The sequence below is a fragment of the Lepidochelys olivacea genome (genome assembly GCF_965140295.1).
Source record: "Lepidochelys olivacea isolate rLepOli2 genome assembly, chromosome: 1".
NCBI classification, from domain to species: Eukaryota; Metazoa; Chordata; order Testudines; family Cheloniidae; genus Lepidochelys; species Lepidochelys olivacea.
In genome coordinates, this window is record NC_140411.1 from 140,501,259 (window position 1) to 140,523,523 (window position 22,265).

The following is a 22,265-nucleotide window of genomic DNA, read 5'->3' on the forward strand; positions in this document are numbered from 1 at the left end:
TGATTAATTTCAGAGTGTAAGCTAGGCAGCCTCTATGACTGAAAACTCAAGTGTAATGATCAGCAAGAAAAGCTGTGTCCTTACAGTTAAACTTATAACTAGAGTTGGGTGAAATTGTTCAGCTGAAGCTTTTTTCTTATGAAAAATGCAGATTCAGCAACACCAGATTCATGAATTTATGTCAGTTTTGCTAAATTGTTTTAGGGGGAAACATCTGAAAAAAATTGAAACATTTCATTTCAACATTTTCTAAGTGAAACATTTTGATTTTTTTTCAGTTTGAAAAGATTTTTCATTTCAAAATTTCCTTTAATTTTATTTTAAAAAATTTAAAATGTTAAAAAAAATCAAATTTGAATTGAAACATTTTGACTTTGTCAAAGCAATATGTTTTATTAGATCCAGGATTTTATTTATTTGTTTCGATATGCCAAAAATTTGGAAAATTTTCATTTTCAGTCTAACCCAAAACATTTTTATTTTACTTTTCAAAATTGCCAATGAATCAAAAATTATTTTATTTGCACAGCTCTACTTAAAACATAAAAGTAAGTATTATGTATTCCTTTGTGCTTTTCTGGTACTGCTCTAATCAGGGAAGGATGTGTGGGTCAGAGATCCTTATGGGACATCAGAGCAGAAAGTAATACTGTGATAACTAACAGGATTGATTATAAGTACAATGTGAGGCCTTAAAGAGTATATTCTCCTCAGCATGCACGCACCTATTTCCTACTGTCACTAAAGTTACACATATATATTTAGAGGAGAGTATACCCTTAGATCTGGGATAAATGTCAATTTTTCCAGTAATAGAGTTTTTGTCAGGTCTCTACCTGCCATAAATTGGAACCATATTTCCACTGACCAGTTTACAGCCCAAGAATAGTACATAATTTTCTGAACGTTTAATGTGTATCATTCTCATTAACACTATGTGAATAATTTGTACACACCCCACTCCACCTGCCACTGGGAGATGACCTGGCACATTGGCCACAGGGGTCACATGTAACTAACTCATAATTGCTGGAATATCAGCAATTTTAAAGCAATTTGATTGTGTTTAAAAAAAAATCCTGATAAACATTCACGTTAAAAAATTACAGGTAATGGAGTTTAGAGCACTTTTCTTCATTATTAAAAAGTTCTTCCTCTCCTTATTACAGGGGCATTGGTGGTTACGGGACATCTGTCTGAAGCCTCTATTATACTGTAGTAGATATCAAGAAGAACTTTTACAAGAAAGTTACTTTTTAATGTTTTACATTGTTATGTAATGTAATATGTATGTGTGTGTGTGTATAATTATGTTTAATATAATTATACGCTATTTAACATAGAGCTTTTATTTTTTTTATTTTTTTAGTCAGGATTGGATGGTTTTGTTTTTTCTAAAGATTGCAAACCAGAGAAAGAGTAGCCTCAATTTCACTGTTTCTAGCCCTGGCCCACTTATTCAAACATGTCTTGCCAACTTTAGAGAGCAGGACTTTTCATTTGCTAGAGAAGCCAGCCCAGCTAAGTGCCATAGGTACTGGAACTAGGGGTGCTGTGGGTGCTGCCGCACCCTCTGGCTTGAAGTGGTTTCCATCATATACAGGGTTTGCAGATTAGTTCAGTGGCTGTCAGCACCCCCGCTATACAGATTGTTCCAGCACCCCCGCTAAGTGCTCTATTTTTTGGCTGTCTTCAATTTAACTTTTTATTGATCATGGAGAAAAACAAAGCTTCCTTTAGTAACACCATACAAATGTAAATAAAATGAGATGTTCTTATCTATTCTATATAGCCAAAAGTTTTTAAAAAATGAGTGTCTAAAGTTCAGTTCTTAAATCCACATTTAGACACCTAAGTATGTGACCTAGTTTTCAAAAGTGCTTGTCACCCAGCAGCCACCATTGACTTCTATGGGAGGCTGCGGGGTAATCATGCCAGTTCCGAAGGTGGCTAAATGTGGATTTAGAAACGGAACTTTAAGTACACATTTATTTAAATGTTGACCCTATATAACAGTTAAGAAAAATGTTCTCTAAACTTGTATGTGGATATAAAATACTTTATTCACCTGTTCCCTAGCACCTTGGTCTCCTCAGAATTACCAATCTATGGCAAAATAGTTTTATGAACCAGTTTTTTTAGTTAGTTAGTTAGTTACTTAGTTAATTAGTTTGTTTAAATGAGTCAGAATATAGCTGACCAGATTCAGGTTATCATCTTGGCCGCTCCCATTCTTTGCAGAGGTGTTGACGTCATTGTCTCCATGGCAAACAAATAAGTAGCTGTGATAAAGATGCCTGCCATGGAGAATTCCTAACTGTTTTCCTTTTCTTATTTGTTTACTTTATTTTCTCTCCTTCTGTTTCTTTTGGCAGTGCAGGCTGCTGAGAGGGAGCCGGAGTTAGAAGTAACACTGTGATATACCGTAATATAATTTACATAAGAGCTGCATAAGGGCTCCATTATATTTATTCACAGGCTTAATCCAAGCTCACATACCTCCACTGTGTTCCAGCCATGACATTTGTTTACCATTTCTAAAGGCTAATGAGACCTATTTATGGGTTGCAGGAGTTGGTTTTGACAGAGAGGCTAGTATACGCTGCTCTCTTGTTCATTCACAATCTGTACTACAGCGAAGACGAAAGTTGAGAAGGAGGAAAACCATCTCTGGCATCCCCAGAAGAGTGCAACAAGAAATAGGTGTAGTATAAATAAAAATCTTCAATAGATAGCATTCTAACTGACTTAAATCGCAGGGATCTGAGGTGGTAGCCTGCCTTCCAAACTGCTTTCCAAGGAAACATTTCCGCTTTTATGGTTGTGGAGTTTGGAAATGATGTGTTTTGGTTTTTTTTCTTTAATACAGTAAGCAAAGCTATATTACTCAATATGACCTTGACAAACCACAGGCCTTACCGAGTGATATAGATATACATGTTCAACCCTTATTGTTTAAATGTAATCAGTTACTTAATTTTTTTTTCAGTTTATTTTTGTTCTATAACCATAATTATGTGCATAAAAAGTAACTAGATTCAGTGAAAGTTTTTTCTTGTGCAAGAGATCTTAAGGTAAAGAAGTGACAGATGATATCCTGCAAGATGATGCGCTGTCACAGCACCCAGAACAACTTACATATAGAACAACTTACATATACAGCCAATTGAATATTTGCATTAGACATCTGCAAGTGCTTTTCTGGAAACTTCGTCAAACATTATTCTTATCTATTTTTCCTATTTCAATTCCCACTCATTCTTTATTACTGAGGATGAAATCAGGAGGCCTAACTCTGATCTCGTATCAGTGTAAATCAGAAGTAACTCTTTGTAAATCAGCTCTAGTGTAAAATGGGTGTGAGATCAACATTAGATCCAGGATCTTTATTTCTTAAGCATACATCTATTCCTGAAGCCAACCAGGTATGTGTTGATATGAGGGAATTAGCAACTGGAGTCTATGAAACAAGAATCCTGTTATTATGCAAATGCCCTCGGTAGTAAAGAATCCGATAAAGAAAATTCATACATATACAATCAAAATAGATCTGTTTTAAATAAAAATGATTACAAAGTTTTCTAAAAGGCAACAGCTCATTAAAACAGCCTTTATTAGTTGAAATACAGTGACACAAACTAAAAAGTGAATATTTATCTTGTCACAGCAAGATCAGCTCAGCGCGAGATCACATTGCAGGAATAGGAGAACCAAGATCACATTGCAGGAATAGGAGAATTTCCCATCTTACCGGGATAAGGTCTGCCTTATATGCTTTTTATAGTAAAGTTACATTTGGTACAATACTCAGCAAGAAAAAAGTCTACAACAAATATGTTTCTTGGGTTACTCTGCGGGTCATTGTTAGTCAGCAAATGTAAAAATGTATCTCACACAATTTTACATGTATCCTAGATTCTGATGAATCACCAGTAGCGAGAGAACGGAATGTGATTGTGCATGCAAATCCAGACTTCTCAAGTACAGTCAACAGAAGATCAGGTACCAGAGACTCTGAGTGCCAGACTGAAGAAATTCTCATTGCTGCTCCATCCAGAAGAAGAATCCGAGCTCAGAGAGGTCAAAGTGTTGTAGCCTCCTTGTCACATTCAGCCGGCAACATTTTGGTGTTGACAGACAACGGTGACGCAATGTTCACTACAGCAGTGAGCCACCATATCCGATCACGGAGTCTTCCTCGTGAAGGTGCTAGAGCCAGTGAAGCTGATCAAGATGCTGATGCCAAAACTTCAGTGTATGAAGCAGAAGACTTTTTGGCAAGCCAAGAAAGAATCCCGAAAAAGGGTAACAATGCCATCAATAACCAGGGTTCACAAGAACACCAGCCCATAGGTTTAACTTGTTCTCAGCACCTACACAGCCCAGAACATAATGTAAATGAGAGAGGGAGGTCAAGGTTGTCAAGGATGGCAGATTCTGGAAGCTGTGAGATTTCATCAAACTCTGACACCTTTGGGAGCCCCATTCACTCTATCTCCACAGCAGGAGTCCTTCTTAGCAGTCACATGGACCAGAAAGATGACCATCAATCCTCGAGTGGGAACTGGAGTGGAAGTAGCTCAACATGTCCCTCACAGACATCAGAAACTATTCCTCCTGCTGCTTCTCCTCCGCTGACTGGCTCTTCACACTGTGACTCAGAATTGTCACTGAACACTGCTCCTAATGCCAATGAAGATTCTAGTGTCTTTATAACAGAGCAGTACAGTGATCACATCGATAAGGTTCGAGGTCACAGGGCAAGCTCCTTCACCTCCACTGTAGCAGATTTACTTGATGACCCCAATAACAGCAACACAAGCGATAGTGAATGGAATTACTTGCATCATCATCACGATGCATCCTGTCATCAAGATTTCAGCCCTGAACGCCCAAAGGACGACAGCCTAGGATGCCCAAGTTTTACGAGTATGGCCACTTACGATAGCTTTCTAGAAAAGACCCCATCTGACAAAGCAGACACTAGCTCACACTTTTCTGTTGACACTGAAGGATATTATACCTCCATGCACTTTGACTGTGGTCTCAAAGGTAATAAAAGTTATATTTGTAACTATGCAGCCACAGGCTCTGAGAATGGCCGGAATGCAGATGTTACTTCCAGTCTCATTGATTGTGCCTGGCAGGATTACGTAAACCACAGGAGGCAGGGAAGACAGAGCATCTCTCTCAAGAAACCAAAGGCAAAGCCAGCCCCACCAAAACGCAGTTCATCTTTGAGAAAATCTGATGGCAGCACAGAACTTCCTGAGAAGAAAGAACCAAAGATAAACAGTGGGCAGCATGTGCCTCACACTTCCAGGGAAATGAAGCTGCCACTTGAGTTTTCAAATACACCTTCTAGAGTGGAAAACTCTAATCTGCCAAGCAAACAGGAACTCTCCTGGATTAATCAGAATGATAGTGAATTAAAGAACATTCAGTTTGACACCACGGATATTCCATCATTTAAAGATGAAGGTGCTGAACAATCTCACTATGCAGATCTCTGGCTTCTAAATGACTTGAAATCGAATGATCCTTATAGGTCTTTATCCAATTCAAGCACTGCTACGGGTACTACAGTCATAGAATGCATAAAGTCGCCAGAAAGTTCTGAATCACAAACATCACAGTCCGGATCGAGAGCCACCACCCCATCCCTCCCTTCTGTTGATAATGAGTTTAAGCTGGCTTCCCCGGAAAAGTTGGCTGGTTTAGCATCACCCTCTAGCGGTTACTCCAGTCAGTCTGAAACACCAACATCCTCTTTCCCGACAGCTTTCTTCTCTGGGCCCTTATCTCCAGGGGGTAGTAAAAGAAAGCCAAAAGTACCAGAAAGGAAGTCCTCGTTGCAACAGCCTTCTTCTAAAGATGGCATTGTTTCTCTAAACAAAGATCTAGAACTTCCAATTATACCTCCTACTCATCTTGACCTAAGTGCTCTTCATAATGTCTTGAATAAACCATTTACTCACAGAAACCAGTTGCATGCTTTTAATCACAATAAACAGAACATGGTAGGAGAAGCACTGAACCCTAATCCTCCACCAGCCCTTGCTATTACACCTTCAGTTCTAAAATCTGTTCACCTTAAATCAATTAAGCCTGAAGAAGTGAAGCAAAAAGACGATAATACAGACCTTCTCTGCATACAAGAAACCACATTAATGGTGACTGCCATTTCTCCAGGCAAAATGAGGCCACTTGTACCGAAGAAATCAATATCACGTCAGTACTCTACTGAAGATGCCATAATGTCCTATATTGATTCTTCTCCAGTGGAGACAGGCCCTGATAAACTGCATTCAGAAGAAGATTCATCTATCAGTGTACAGAATAATTGTGATCAAGAAATTGTAACCTTAGCAAATGTGGGTATTTTAGAAGCAAAAACCATGAAAGACCAAATGCACCCAGTTGGTGAGCCTTTACCAGAGAACACACAAGTCTGTAACACTTCTGCAGAAGGGTTTCAAAAAGGTTTAGCTGTCTTTACAAGTGATTATGAAGTTAAGATAACTTATCATGAAACAGAACAGGAAGGGAGCCTTGATCCTGTGCAGATTAAGCAAGAATTACCTGCAGTCTATGAACAAAAGTTGGAATCTAAACCTGTGGATGAAACCACATTCCAGTCTGATCCACCAGCGGGGGGAGCAGACATTAGTAATCGGCCTAAGCATCAGTTTGATATAAGCCACCGTGATGACAAAGTGCCTGGGAATATCAGCTGTGAATCAGAGATATCACCTGTAAATTCACTTAATGAAAAAAGTTCTGAGCAGGAAAACGATGTTGCATCAGGTATTCCAACCAAAAGTGCCTCTGATGACAGCAGGGCAGAGGAGACACAGGGGAGTGCAGATGATGCTTCACTGAAAGGTCAGTTTTATAATTAACTAATTCTATAATTTAAAAAAGTGATTATATCAAGATGATTTTTAGTGATCACTAAAAATATTGATTCTTAGGTTGAGGGACTCTTCATAACTCCACTGATTTTAATGGAGCTATCCTGATTTATGTCAGCTGAGTATCTGGCTGACTTTATTTTAAACATTCTTACAAGAATATATATTTTGCATTCTCCTGTTACTTCATTTCAGTTAAGAAAAGAGTACTAAACCATTTATACCAAGAAACATTACTTTGACAGATGAGTACAATATTTAGACTAGATTTAAAGTGCATATTATTGCATAGACAATTCCATTATTAATTGAGCTTGTGAATTGCATTAGCATCCTATTGTAAAATGTGGCAAGCATCTGACATTGCTTCTTTTCTTATTTAAGAATCTTCTCCAAGTGATGATTCCATAATTTCACCATTGAGTGAAGATTCTCAGACTGAAGCAGAAGATGTTTTTGTGTCTCCAAACAAACCTCGCACTACAGAGGATCTATTTGCAGTCATTCACAGGTGATCTAGCATTACTGTTACTGGAATCCATATGCATACAGAATAAAATCTTCTCCTCCTAAAATCTGCAGCTAAGCATCAACTAACAATGTCCAAGAAGGAAATACACACTGGCTAAGTGAGTCATGTTCCCATTTACTAGCTGGACCACAATAAGAGCCTACTACTCTTACTAGCTAATGGAGATACTCCTTTGGTTCAAGTGGTAGAGAGTTTTGGTGCTAAAGATTCTGAGTTCTGTTTCCACTGACAGTAAGAGTATTATGGAAGTTCCATTATGCTACCATAGTTAAGATTGTGCTGTTTTACACTTACAGCAGGATTCAAGCTCTTTGTTTTATACGAAAACCACAGTGTATTTGCTCCAAACTTTTAGCATATAATTGCTGAATAAAAATTGAACTTTCTGAGCAGTTTCAAGAAAATCAGCTTCTTGGATTCTGAATTCTAATCGATTAGAAATCAATCTGTCCAGAATTCACATTCTGAATCTCATGAGGTTTGGGGTCACTCTAACTTAAAAACTGCAAAGTGTAGAAAGTAAAAAATGTGTTTTGTGAAGCCTCTAAGGTTATATAATTATTTTGTTAATTAACAAAAAAAATTGTTAGGGCTTCTTGTCATAAATGTTGGTTTAAGTTGTGGTGAGCTGAAGGAGACCATTGTTTATGGCAACCAGGATCTTCTATGAAGTAGTAGCTGTTGGTTTGTCATAGAAAAAGAGTTCTGTGAAACTGTTCGGCCAGTTCAGGAATGAAGCTGGTCTTCATAAAACTATAGTCTTCATTAGTGAAGCTCCTGACCTAACTAAACAATGCCACAAAAAACAGTGTTTTTGATAAAGAAACAGCTACTGTATTGAGGGCCTTGCTTTTTGTGAAATTGTTCAGTGTGCTCAGGGGGTTCCTTGTCTTCGTGAAAGCAACAGCTACCAGCGTTGAAGATCCTGTTCTTTGTCAAACTGTTCAGCCAGTTAAGGAGCAGAAGTAACGCCTGCGCCACATGGGCATTTTCACAAAGTAGTCATTGCTGGGTTGGAGATCCTTTCTTAATCTAAAAAACTGGGAATCTAAAAACACAAAGTAGTGTGTGAGTTAAGGTAACTTTCTATAGAACATACCTTACACAAAATGACAAAAGCAAGGACATGAAAAGTTAAGGCATCTAACATGCCACTCCTTTTACTCCTCCACCGAGATGCATACCTCACCACTAGAACCAGCATACAACACATACAACAAACCACAACTCTCTGCCCCTGTAGGGATGCCAGTCTACCAACACCCATCAAGTGCTTTGCTGACTAAGGATGGATTTAATCATGTGGTTACATGTTTTGCTTTATTGGTATCATAGGGAGTGTTGAAGGATTATGTTCAGTGGGAGACTGGCTGCATCCCCTTAATTGTGCATTACCAGACTTTCAGAAAGTTGGATTTTTAAAGTGGCATTGGATTTTTGTAAAGGAAGTACAATCTCATTATTGGGTGCTAGCTGGGTTCCATTACAACCTACCTTCAATCTTAACTGTTTTTAACAGTGGTTTGGTTATAAATTTCCCCTGTTTATTTAATGAAAGCCAAGATCTTCAATTGGGTTGGTATATAAGGGCTACAGGAGAGTAGCTCTACTTCAGCAGAGTTTATAAACTCCACCAAAGTAGGGTTCCCCTCCTCCAGATGTTAGTAAGTCCATAGGAGGTGTGTGTGTGATAGTGGGAATTATTTCAGCTTGGGATACAGGGTAGCGGACAGTGGAGGAAATGGAGGATATGATGTGGCTTTTATGCCAGAAAAAACTTCTAAGCCCTCTGCTTTTGTCTTATCTGTCCTTATGTACCCTGTATGCACATCATATATGCCTTCCTGGTTCCCTGCACCCCATCCTTACCTTTTCTCTTCTTTCCTATTTCATGCCCTTTATACTATTCACTCCCCTATTTCATTCCCCCTTCCATCCCATCAGTGTTCTGCCTGACACCTCCTCTACAGCACCCCAACTCTGAGACATGGCTTCATGCTACCCCTCTGTATGCCCCCCAGAGCCCTCACACCCAGTCCTTGTCCCTCCTAGTCCTTCTTTCCTTTCTCTGTACATCCTCCTGAAATCCTGCCTTGTCACATTTCCCCGGGTCTCTTACTCCACATATCTAACTCAGCCTAGTAGCTTGTCAAAAGAACATCAATTTATATTTATAAATATTGCTCTTCATATGATGAGCTAAAAAGACATGGAATTGTTTTCAAAGTAAACTATAGCTTTTTCAAAACACCATAATTTTAAAACTCTGATTTTTACCAAACTGCCCAGAAAAACTGTATGCTGGGATGACAACTGCATGACAATTGTTGGCCCTTTATTTGGAATCTTTCACCTGCTCCTTTCTCTCTGTGCTGTAGCCACCTTTATTTATTTTGTTAAATTTTAAAAGGGGCTTTTAAAGGTTGCTTTATTATAATATTGTATCATATTGCTGGTCAACAGCTTAAATATCTTTATAGAATGAGTAGAACAATTTACAAATACAATTGATGCCATTCATTATTGTTGTTGTTGTTAACATGCATATCTCCTGAGCAAAATACCCACAATCATCTCTTCATTCTGCCTACTGGCTCTGTTCTTATGAGCTGGCGATGATACTGAAACCCAAGAGAAGACAGCCAGAATTAGATTTTTTTGGTATTTAATTAAAATTTCCCATCACGACTTAAGTACAGCTGGAGTTTTCTAATAACTACAGTGGATTAAAACAGGTTACAATTTATAATAATTAAACCTAAGAAGACATATATCTCTGTATTCAAACAGAGGGCCAAATTGCCACCACCCCTCCTGTAAGTAGAGGTGAATCCGATCTGGTGGCTCTTGCTGGAGAATGGGAGCCAAAAGTAGAAAGAATGTCACTTTTTGTTGCATTAGTCCATCCTTTTCCCAAGCCTGTGTAAGTCCTACCTACCATGGATGAATTGTATAGACTGGGCCCAGCAGAGTTGAGGGGGACAGGAGCTACTCTCTGTAACTAGTGCCTAATGTACATACAATTCTTACATGCCGTTTCAAGTTTTTCAATGATTATTAACCTACAATACTTGGTGAGGGTATTGTGAGGATTCATTAGTGAATAGGTGCCTAGTTCTGTGAAGTTGTAAAGTGCTGTAGCAATGCTATATATTATTTCATGTGAATAACATACAAACATATGTGCCTTTGTTTTTTAACAGATCAAAAAGGAAAGTACTTGGGAGAAAAGATTCTGGAGATCTTTCTGTAAGAAACAGATTGAGAGCTTCATCTGGGGCCAGCAGCACGTCACCTGCCAGCAGCACGTCACCTGCCAGCAATGTGGGAGCCCCAGCAAGCAGTCAGAGGTCTCCTGGTCTTATTTACAGGAATGCCAAAAAGTCCAACACATCTAACGAGGAATTTAAGCTACTGCTCCTTAAAAAGGGCAGTCGATCGGATTCTAGCTATAGGATGTCAGCGACCGAGATACTAAAGAGCCCTATTTTGCCCAAATCTCCCAGTGAGCTAATTGTGGATTCTCCTCAAAACACTGATGAGACTCCCCAGGCATCATCAACTCCTGACACATTATCCCCCCTGTCTCCTTGCTCCCCTAGAGTTAATGCAGAAGGCTTCTCCTCCAAGAGCTTTTCTATGTCTGCATCTTCAAGAGTAGGGCGTTCACGGGCACCTCCTGCAGCCAGCAGCAGCCGTTACAGCGTACGCTGTAGGCTGTACAATACGCCAATGCAAGCTATATCAGAAGGAGAAACTGAGAATTCAGATGGCAGCCCTCATGACGACCGATCTTCTCAGAGTTCAACATAGGTTGCCTAAGCTCCAGAGAGCCACACGGTTGACTGTGAAACTTGTAAACTCTGAAATTACTGGGGTTATAAAAGGATGTGAATATAACAGGCCAACTCTGTAGCAGTCAAAACAATTGCAGGGCAATATCAATGCTTAAAAGTGTTTGTGTTTATAAGATGCTGGGAAAACAGAAATTTAGAGCTGTAGCGAATGATTACGTTTTCTAAAAAGTAGAAATATAAGCTATGTCTCTTCTGTTTACCTTAAGTTTCATTTATCCTACTCTCATTCCTGTTGTCACTGTGGATTTCAAAATCATCCATTTTCATAGAATTAAAAATAACTTTTTTTTTTAAGTTGCCCATTTAGGAACAAAACCTCTCACTGTAGTGCTTCCCTAGGGAAAAAATGAAATTGTGCTTACGGATTGGTATTTTTCTACACTAAAATGAACTGAAACAAAATTTAGAAAAAATTAACAAAACATATGTAAATACCATATTTTTGATAATAATCTGTAAATAGAATTATCAGAAAAAAGTGGACACGTGGCAAATAGTTTACTGCATAACAACTTTGTTTATAGAAGACAAAAGTAGTAAAATGTACTAACTGTATTCTGTGAATACCATTTTTATATCAAACATCATATTTACATGTCCACCAATACCACTTTCAGTGTGATCAAAAAGCCTCAAATCTGAATTCTAACTGTCTGAAAGAAAATCTCAATGTTAATTAATGAAATATTAAGGCTAATTAAGAGCTGATTAATTTTAAAGTAACCATTTGTCTTTCAAAATTTAGCTCAAAACAAGCTAATTGCAAAGTGCAGCTGTGAGTTTCAATGTGGTAATTGGTAGGGATGGAAAGCATGCTTTTAACAGAACAAAACCATTTCTAATGCAAAGCCCCAAGCAGTCACATTTGACAGTGTCCCTTAGCCCTTTATTCTGACATGGATTGCATTAGAGAAAATAGATATGAGGAAACGGTACTTATTTTCATATTCTTATTAGGCTATTGGGACACATAACCCAGTCATAACCCGAGAACTATAATCTTTAAACATGATTAGTTTCTGGTTCTTAAAGGAAACAAATAAATTATAAGCATGCAACAAGCACCGTTTTATCAGTAAATATTTGCAATGAGTTTTCAGTGAAGCTTTCTCTTTGTGCTGATGAGATTCATGCTACCTAAATATTTACAGAAATGACACTGTGAAAAAAATGTAGCGGGGAAATAGGTGTGTGTGTGTGTGTACACGTTATTTATATTCGTTATTAAATGAGGAATGCTCTGGTTCATTGTGCCAGCCACATACAGCTTAAGTTTTGTCTGGGTTTACCAGAAATGCTTAACAGGGTGGGGGAATGAGATGGGGGCAGGAAAGGAGATGAGTCAGAGCAAATGCTTTGATAAACTGAAGGCAGGGAAACAAAAGCTGAATTACTTGAAGTTACTTGAATTTTCTTGTCTTAAAACTGAAAGAAAATGTAGCTGTGAGCTCAAGCCACAAGTTGTTTTATACCTTTAATTTTTAAACAAAATGAAACCAATGTTTAAAATGATAGGCCTGATTCCCTTTTGTTACACCAGTTTTCCAATGGTGTAGCACCACTTAAGCCAAGAGGAGAAACAGGCCCTATTTGTTCAAAATGTAAGCAGTTGGTATTGCTTACAGACAGTAGAATATGCTTTTGAACATGGGATGGTTTAATGCAGAGGACAGCTTTTAAGAAAGAATGTGGCATGCAGTAGGACAGAGTGAGTAGGATGACAGAAAGGTACTTTGGTACTAAAGAAATCAAATAAATTTGGCTTCAAGCATAAGTAAACGATGATAGGGAAGTGGGATGTGTGAAAGGGGTTTTATTGGTTTTGGTTTTAATTATACAATGCACAGGGCAGAGAGTTTTAAAAGAAGGCAAATAATATTTTGAAGAGGAAGGTTCTATTTAAAATTGGAATGATTGAATAAACTAGAATGACTTCAACAAAAATTTGAATGTTAATTCCCATTAGAATATGACCTATTTCATCTCGCGTACACCACAAAAAATATAATTCAGGGTTTCCTACCGTCCTTCTGTGCAGTGTGATAGCATACAGTACGTGGGCTATGGTCAGTGTGTGCATGTGAGTATGTGTGTTGGGGGTGGGAATTAAATCGGCAAAAGAGTTTAAAACATCAGAAAAACCTGGAGGTGTTTAAAGAAAGATAAGTGGGTCAAGGTTTTGGAAATAAGTCTCATTGCTTGTGTTAACAGGCTAGTTAAGAAAACCTGAGTCTAAGTGCAGATGAAATAAATGAATTAGTATGTTTTTTACCGGGCATGTTTAGCATATCTCAAAATACTTTTTCTGCAGAACATGAGTAAATGAAGTTGATGAGTCAGACAGAACAGTCTTATTCGGTCATCTTGGGTCATTTACCTTAGAATGTATATCAGCAGCCCTTTTATAATATCCTTAAAGACGTTATATGTGCTTTAAAAATCATTCTAAAGTTTAAGCAGAAAACAGCTGAGTTGACTTTGATAAATTGATATCACCTTTTATTAACAAACTAGGCATTTAATTTCATACTGGTACCATATAGCATATGGTACCAGTATGAAATTAAACGTGTATGAAATTAAATATCTATAAAGATAAACATTTTGACTTGAATGAGGCATTAATATACCCTCTGTATGTATTGCTCACAGAACTATCACATCAAATATAGTTTTACTTATTTTGTTTAATCTAAAATCTATGACAATTTTTTTCTATTTTCTATTTAACAGATTTAAACCCAAATAAAGCTGGATTGTAAATCCTCTAAGAAAAAAAAAGAATTCACAATCATAATAAGTGTGGGAGCCAGAAAATTTTTTAAAGGAAACCCCTTTAGTGAGGTATATATCTTTAAGGCACTCAAGACAAGCTTTAGAAAATAAAAACACATATCTTGAAACTTATGCAGCTGTTTTTGTGTCTGAAAAATAATGTTTTTTTCTTTTCTTTTTTTCTTTTGTGGCAGCATAGAGGACATGGAATAGTTGTAGCAAATAAAGCAAATGTTTGCTTTTGCCAAAGGTCAGTGATTGAGTGCATTTGCTGCAATGGTGGCAGATTTAGAGAAATACTGTAGGTTATGACTTAAAGATTAAAAAAAATTAAGAAGGTTACAGTGTAACTATTTTGGTACTAGCACCAGTTCATGCTGGCAGAAAAGACAATGGTTTATGGACTTGCATCCATTTTGTATTTTTGTAATATTTGTAAATATGAACTTTTTAAATTGTTGCAAAGATGGTTTCTTTTGTAAAATGTTTTCAAAGTTTACATTAAATCCAAGCCTTTGTATATTTTAGAGCTGTGCAACACTTTAAGTCTTGTATTTATTTTTAGTAAAAACAGTGACAGTTTCATTGTGAACCCCTCAAAAAATGTGTCAGAAAAGTCTGATTACCTAGAAAGTGTGTATAGAAACTGCAAATAAAAGTGACTGCAATTAAACCAAACTTTCTCTTTATTGTCCTCCAATGAAATGTTATTTCTAATCAATAGTCTGCAAATGTGGCAGTTTGCAAAGGTAAGTTTCTACGTACATTACACATTTCATACAGTCTATTCTTATTCTTTCTCCTTGAATTCTAATTTTTAGTTCACAGAGGACAAAATCCAATTGCCATTGACTTTAATAGGATTGTTAATGGGAGTTTTGCCTAAGTATAAAGACTTCTGGATTTGCCCTAAGTTTATTGCTTGGGGAGACAAAATAATGATGGCAAGATTGCTTGCTTGTCTGTGGTTGGAAGGCCTAAAACAAACTGGTTTCAGAGCAGCAGCCATGTTAGTCTGTATCCGCAAAAAGAGAAGGAGTACTTTTGGCACCTTGGTGCCACAAGTACTCCTTTTCTTTTTGCTAAAACAAACTGCAACAATGAAAATCCAAGGTGTAACCAAGCCCCAGGACTGAATGTCACTTGGAAATGCAGGTGGTGGTCAAAAGGCAGAACATTTAAAAATAAAATTAAAAATGTAGATTTTGCTGCCATTTTAAGTACAGTGATTATGGTGGGGCAAGTTGTGATCAGACCTTATATGGATTCATAATTTGGGGTGGACATAAGGTCCCTCTGCCTCTATTTAATGCAGGGCTGCTCACAATGACAGTCCTTGCACTTAAAAAAACATATTGTGGAAGAAGAGGTGGAAACAATTAACCTTTCTCAAATGTGTCAAGAGAAGAATTTTTGGCCTAACCATTTGTGAAGGGCTCTGCATGGGTACTTAAAAGAAAAAAGATATGTATGGCAGAAGAATTGAAATCTGCAGCTATGATGCCTAGAGCATGTGGAGAAAATTATCATTAGGGAATGCAGCAGGTTTATTTAAAATTCCAGTCAAGTGAATGAAGATTTCCCTTATGGGTGTGGTCTTGAAGGAGTCTCCACCTGGGATTTAGTTTACATAACATTTGTTTTATTCAGATGATGACCAAGTTAATGATTATGTAGATCATTTGCTGCTGTTAGTGTTATGTGATCCTCTCAATCAAGAAATATAAATGAATAAGAGTTGTGGAAAGAGCTCAGTCTGCAAAAGCAGATACAGAATCTGCTTTTCATCCGTTCTTAGAACATCCAGTTAGGCTGTCCTGGGAACGGATCAAAATCATACTTGTGCTTTTCCAAAGGATGCGGTCTTCTTTTTTCCCCAAAGTTACTTGCCTCGTGCTGTTCTGGCGAGACGCTTCTTGACTCTGAGTTGTTTTAATAGACACGTAGACAAGTCAGATGGCTGCATACATTATTCCTGAGGGAATTCTGTGCCACTGCGCAATGCAGAATTTTGCAGAAATTGAGAATTTCTTTACCACCAGATAAATGGGCTGCAGTGCTGTTGACTGCCACTAGGGGTCGCTGGACCCAGCACAGCTCGCCCATAGAAGATACTGCCATGGGAGGGAGAGGGAGCTAGAGGGTTCTTGGCAGCTGCAGTTTCCTGCATGCCCTGACGGAAGGAGAGAGTGGTGCACAGGAAACTCTGTGCATGCCTGGGATACCATCAGGCTGTTTCTCCTGCTGGATCCCTGGGCTCAGGGGGTGTGCATCTGGGCCGGGGGGGGGGGGGGGCCCTGCAGCTGGGCTTTGGGGTTGGTAGGGGGTTCAGGTGTATTGGCTGTGGGGGAGCCCTGGCTGGGCTCTAGAGGGGAGGGGGCAGAGAAGCAGGAACTGGGTTGTAGTAGGAGTTTCTTTAAGTCTCTACTCATGGGGGAATTTTTTTGTGTTTCTGTATTGTTACAGACATACTTGCTGACAGGTACTTTCAATTATTTTGGTAATTTATTTCAAACTGGTGTGATTATGTAGTGTTATTTTGACAAATAAAATTTGCAGAATTTTAAAATATTATGCCACAATTTTTTATTTTTTGGCACAGAATTCCCCCAGGAGTAATATGTAAGAACACCAGTGCACCACATTTGCCTGCCATTGTGCTGCGCTTTAATCATGGCACACAGAATAAATCTAGTCACAATTCAATTTACAGATTATTTGATTATTTGGTTTCTGCCAAGAAAGGTGAGGCGGTCATGATGTCTCTGCTGGATGTTATAGTAAGCAGGATGCCCCAAATTACATTAGTTAGTAAAAAATGGTCATTATAATGGCTCCATGTCATGAAAACCTTTTTAGTCACACAGGCAAGTGATGTCTGGGTTTTGAACAACTGTGGGGGAAAATTTGGGCTGCAGATCCAGATCAGAATCAGACTCTTCACATAAAACGTAGAGAAAGATGTTTAAAGGGACTAGTAAAGCTAGAAAAGTGCAGCAGCACATAGCTAAAACTAGAACACATCTCTAGGTGAAATGCAGTGGTTAAAGGAAGGGAAAGTCACCTATTTGCATTATGCATCGTTGTGTGCTAACAATGCCGCACAATGGAAGAGAATGGGGTCATGAAGAAATGTATCTGAAATGAATTCATATTCCTGAGCAGACCCACAGCTAGCCTCACAGTATGTGTGTAGCTGGATAGGGACACATCCATTCTCTCCAATCCATTCCTCTAAATGCTGTGATTTAGACTTCTTCAGAATGGTATATCAGTATTAATATAAAAACAAAACAAAAACAGAGGGTCCAGGAATTTCTCCTATGGAACATTTTTAAATAATGAAGTTTCCTGATTTTTAAATGTTAAGACAGAGTGACAGCTGTTGGGGAGACAGATCTTTTATAGGAGAACTACTAAATAAGTGATGACCAACTAAGACACCCCTGGTTCTTCAACTAGTGCTGCTATTCCATTTTCTAATGGCAAGGATGTAAACACAGAAACTATCCCCACCAGCTCTTACTGGTGCTCCCATTTTAGACTCCACTGACTTCCTGAGCCGGAACAAACAGGTTCTGGGATGATAACTCAAGTTTAGGAAAGGGAAAAGAAAGGTGGGGGAAGAGTTTTCTCCTTTTACAAAAGAGAAAAGCTGCATTAACTTCACACCCTGAATAACTGGTAAGTTATTCAGACTATTCTGTGCATCTGGTATGAAAAATTTCTCTGTCTAGTTGGAAGGTGCTAAATTAAAGTACTAAAATTACACTTTTTTAACACTTGTAATTTAAAAGAATTACTTTTGCACAAACAAAGAAGCAATGCTTTCTATTAATGTTCTTGCAATACTTTGATTTTATTCTGAACAGTGGAACATTAGCCTGCTTACCTATGTTATCAGCCGATAGAATAAGCAGCAAGCATGGGAGTTATGGAAATCAAAACTGACGTTTTATTGAGAAAGAGAATTATGCAGATAGTGTGTGGTAGAAATTGTGGTTTAGCCAGGTTATTAACTTGCCAAATTGAATATATTTCAATTGGCTCAACTTTTAAATTCTGTTACAAACTTCTGATGCTGAAAAACAGACAAGCCAGTTGCACCGAAAAAAAAAATGCCCATAACCACAGAGAGCATTTGAGGAATTGTAGGGGTGATGCTATGTACAGCAATAAATACTTGAGTAGCTTAGTTTATTAGGGTATAAAACAAAAGGTTGGTACAGCACTATTAGAGTTATTTGTCACTATTTGAAGCGTTTCTATTTAACATTAAGTGGCACTGTTTCTTTATAGTTTCCCTATTTTTGTTTAAATAACTTCAAAGACATACCCTGGCTAGATCATCAGTAGGTGAGCTTCTCTCGTTTAAGGGCTACAAAAAAATTATTGGCCCTATGACCATTTGGTAATCTTGGACCCTCAAATGGAACCCAATTTTATCCCTTTCCTTTATCTGTCCCTCTTCCCCTCTCTTTAAATTTAAAAAAAAAAAAAAAAGTTGAGATAACTTAAGTGTGCTTTCTCAGGACCTGAGCCAAAGCCCGCCAAAATCGATGAGAGATGAATTAGGCCCTATATGTTAATCTAGTGTAGATGCTTATCAATTTCAAAGACGAAAAGGCTTTAGAGCTATTCATGATCAGGAATGGGTAATGGAAACTAAGGCCATGTCTACACTAGCACTTTTGTTGGTATAATTTATGTTGCTCAGGGGTGTGAAAAAATACCTTTCTAAGCTACATAAATTATACCGACAAAAATGCCAGTGTGGACAGTAATATGTTCATATAATTTAGGTCCTTCATAGGCTTCTCATTTACTGTTTTCAGGATCTGTCTTCATCTAACAGCTTTAATCAATTCCCTTTTTCACCAATTATATTTCCTTTTGTTTTCTTCCTCTTCATACTCTCTCTCTCTCTCTCTCCGGTATGTCTGCAGATTTTATTTCCCTGTGTCTTCCTTCTGTAATCGTGCCTGCTCACATCCCCTATTTTTTTCTGCTTTTCCTGACCTGAAACCTTTCCTGTTTTTCCTCTTTCCCCTTCTCACTTCTAAGTCCCATACTTTTATTCTGCTGCTCTTTTATCTCCTCACCCACTGTCCCAGCTCTGGCTCATCCAATAGCTCAGTCTCTAGCTTCTCTTCCTTCTTCTCGAACAGCTTTTTCCCCACTGCCCCCTTTGAGAAGATTCTGAATCCCCCTTCCCTGCTCCTCCCCTCCCCCCACCAGCCCAAGCTGCCCTCTGATTGGCTGCCTCTCCCCAGAGCAACATTCTATGCTGCTGCATCACAGCTGCAGCAGGTGCCAGGGCAGGGTTACCCACTTCAGCCTCTTCCATAGTGATGATGAGGAAAAGGTGGCAGCACTGTTTACTGTGAGCATGATAGAGAAAAAATTAGTATTTTATATAATTCTTATCCTCAGCCACAGATAGATAATTAGTTTGATGCTACAGCAAGGCCAGTTTGGTTTTCCCAACTGGCTTTTCCTATGGTCTGGTAACAGATAGAAATAGATCTAAAAAGACAGAGAGAAAGCTGCTTTTATACTCTTCAAGTTGCTCAGGAGCAGGCTGCTGCAATGTTGTGCCTCTCGGATCGTGTTACACCTGGATGATATTTTCCTGGCGCATGCTAAATCTTTAGATGAGAAAGCAATCCACTTACAAATGGTCTGTGATAAGCTTAAGAATGTCTATCTGAAAATGAACCAAAAATATGAACTGATTAAAAAAAAGGTAATCCACACTGTTTATTTGAGAAGTGAGGGAGACATTTCCCAAAACAAAACAAAAAACCATCAAAAAGCCACACATCACACCTCAAGAGTTGCAATGGATTTTCAAAGGTTCTCATTATGGCAATTTCACGATTTACCAACATAACAAAATGACTAACTGAGAAAAGACCTTATCCATAACCAGAGTACAATTAGGCATTTCAAGAGTCACATAAAGTTCTTAGAACTAGTTCTTGCCTGTCTCAAAATTCCTTTCATATTTGACACAAGAGTAAGAATGTAATGTTTGGCCCACAAATGAGGACTTGGAGGCGATGGCATATTACCGTGTAAGTCTAAATTCAACATACAGAAATTATGCCACCAAAAAGGAAGTGGTGAGCTACTAAAATCTACTTAATCTAGTGACCCTTTTCCTTCTTTATATTAGAAAATCTGGGGTTATAAAAGATCATACTTTATAAATGGTTCTTAAACTCAAGAATCCTGATGGATAGTTAGCTAGGTTGGTGAAAAAATAATAATAATATTTCAGTGTTACACAGAAATGCGGGCAACACGGCAATGCTTTGTTCTGTTGACCATGGTGGGAAAGAGAGGAGAGAGTGAAAAGACTGGGTATATTTAGTTTCCGGGGTGGGCAAACTTTTTGGCCCGAGGGCCACATCGGGGTTGCGAAACGGTATGGCGGGCCGGATAGGGAAGGCTGTGCCTCCGCAAACAGCCTGACCCCCGCTCCCTCCCACCCCCTGACTGCCCCCCTCAGAACTCCTGACCCATCCAACCCCCCCTGCTCCTTGTCCCTTGATTGCCCCCTCCCTGAACCCCGCCGCCCCAACCACCCGTGGGGACCCCACCCCCTATCCAACCCCCTTCCCCAAACCAGTGAAAATGAGCGAGTGCGCATGAGGGTGGAGGAGAGCGAGCAACAGAGTTGGGGGGCTTGGAGTGAGAAGGGGTGGGGCAAGGGTGTTCCATTTTGTGGGTTTACAAAGATGGCAACCCAAAAATCTTACCAGGGTTGTGGGGCCCACTGGGCTCCGCAAGCAGGTTTCAGAGGGTCTGCCAAGCAGGGCTGCAGCTGAAGCCTGAGCAACTTAGCTTTGCGGGGCTCCCTGTGGCATGGGGTCCCGGGCAATTGCCCGGCTTGCTATCTGCTAATACCAGCCCTGGCTTTTATATGCAGAAAACCAGTTGTTGTGGCACAAGTGGGCCCTAGAGTGTTTATGGCGAGGGGCGCTCGGAAAGAAAGAAAAACGTTGAGGGCCCGGCTGTAGACTCCAGGAAGCGGGTCGCCGTGCTCAGCTCCAGCTTGCCCTGGAGAACACAAGCCCCTTGGTTGCACGCAGAAATAGATTAGCGAGTACAGTGGCCCGCAGCACTTGCTCTCAACCTTTCCCGTAGCCAGCGGGCGCAGGGAGCCACGTGCACCCCCAATTTCTCCGCCCCGACGCTCAGAGCGGGATAAGGACAGACACGCGCTGCCCCCTGCCTGTGACTGGCTGACTCGACTCCCCCGCACCCCAGGGGAACGGCCGCCGCCCCTCCCCCTCGCCGGTGTGCGGGGGGGGGGGCGGGCAGCGTCCGGGCCGGTCTCCCCGCAAGCGTGCGACCCGTGCGTGGGGCTAGTCAGGACGGGACATGCGGCCCCTCCCTAACTGCGGGGCTCCGGGGAGCGCATGGGACCATGGGCCGCTCCCGGGCGGGACGCCGTTTGCCGGACGCGCCCCCGTCCCCACTGCGCAGCCGCGCGGATTCAAAACAGTTTGTTGCTCACGTCGGGCGAAGCCGCTTCCGTTTCCAACGCCACATTCCGGCCACACCTGCCTGCGCGGAGCCCGGCTCGCCGCCCGCCTGCCCGGGGCACAGCGCCCGCCGGCGCCATGTCCGCGGAGGGTAAGTGCCGAGCTGACCCCCCAGGGCCGCCCTGCGTTCGGAACCGCCCGCGCGCAGGAAACGTTCCCCCATCGTTCGCAACGGCCCGACCCAAACGTTCTTTGCGGAGCCGGCCAAGCCGCGCCCACAACACCCCACCCTATTGGCCGGCCCCGACCAACCTGGCTGTTACTATTGGTCCGCGGGGCTGCTCGTCGCCAGTGGCGTCATTGACTCGAGCGGCGGAGGGGGCTTTGAGGGAGGGGGCGTTTGGGGGTGGGCGGTGGCTTCCTGCGTTGAGGGTTGGCAGCGGGGCGTCCTCCAGCTTTGGGGCGGCTCCGAGCCGCGGGGGTGTGGAAACGGGGCCGCTCCCCCCGCACCAGTGTGGGATTGGGCGGAGGTGGGTTAAACGGGGCCAAAATCCCCAGCCTCCGGGAGTAACCGGCCAGGAGGTGCCGCTTCCTGCCCCCCCCCCCCAGGGCGTGGGCTGTAGGGGGCAATTCAATGAGGACAGCAGGCGTTGTCCCCTCCGGGTGGGGGAGGATCAGACAGGAGCTGCTGCCC

The 22,265-nt window shown here is 40.5% G+C and overlaps 2 protein-coding genes and 1 long non-coding RNA gene across 7 annotated transcripts in view; 2 read left to right on the forward strand and 1 right to left on the reverse strand.

Moving 5' to 3' along the window:
• Positions 1-14,741, forward strand: part of NHS (NHS actin remodeling regulator) — a 339,915-nt gene extending 325,174 nt beyond the window's left edge. For both annotated transcript variants that reach the window (XM_084623083.1, XM_084623084.1), the window contains exons 6-9: positions 2,572-2,703; positions 3,916-6,885; positions 7,299-7,425; positions 10,650-14,741. In XM_084623083.1, coding sequence (XP_084479209.1) covers positions 2,572-2,703; positions 3,916-6,885; positions 7,299-7,425; positions 10,650-11,259 — 3,839 coding nt within the window. In that variant the 3' untranslated portion in view covers positions 11,260-14,741. The remainder of the gene's footprint in view (positions 1-2,571; positions 2,704-3,915; positions 6,886-7,298; positions 7,426-10,649) is intronic.
• Positions 1-22,265, reverse strand: part of LOC311517925 — a 52,677-nt gene that overhangs the window by 29,943 nt on the left and 469 nt on the right. The window lies entirely within an intron of this gene.
• Positions 20,715-22,265, forward strand: part of BEND2 (BEN domain containing 2) — a 35,088-nt gene continuing 33,537 nt past the window's right edge. For 2 of the 4 annotated variants that reach the window (XM_084623112.1, XM_084623113.1), the window contains exon 1: positions 20,715-21,722. In XM_084623112.1, the coding sequence (XP_084479238.1) occupies positions 21,506-21,722 (217 nt within the window). In that variant the 5' untranslated portion in view covers positions 20,715-21,505. The remainder of the gene's footprint in view (positions 21,723-22,265) is intronic. The other 2 variants (XM_084623111.1, XM_084623110.1) reach the window with 1 other exon arrangement.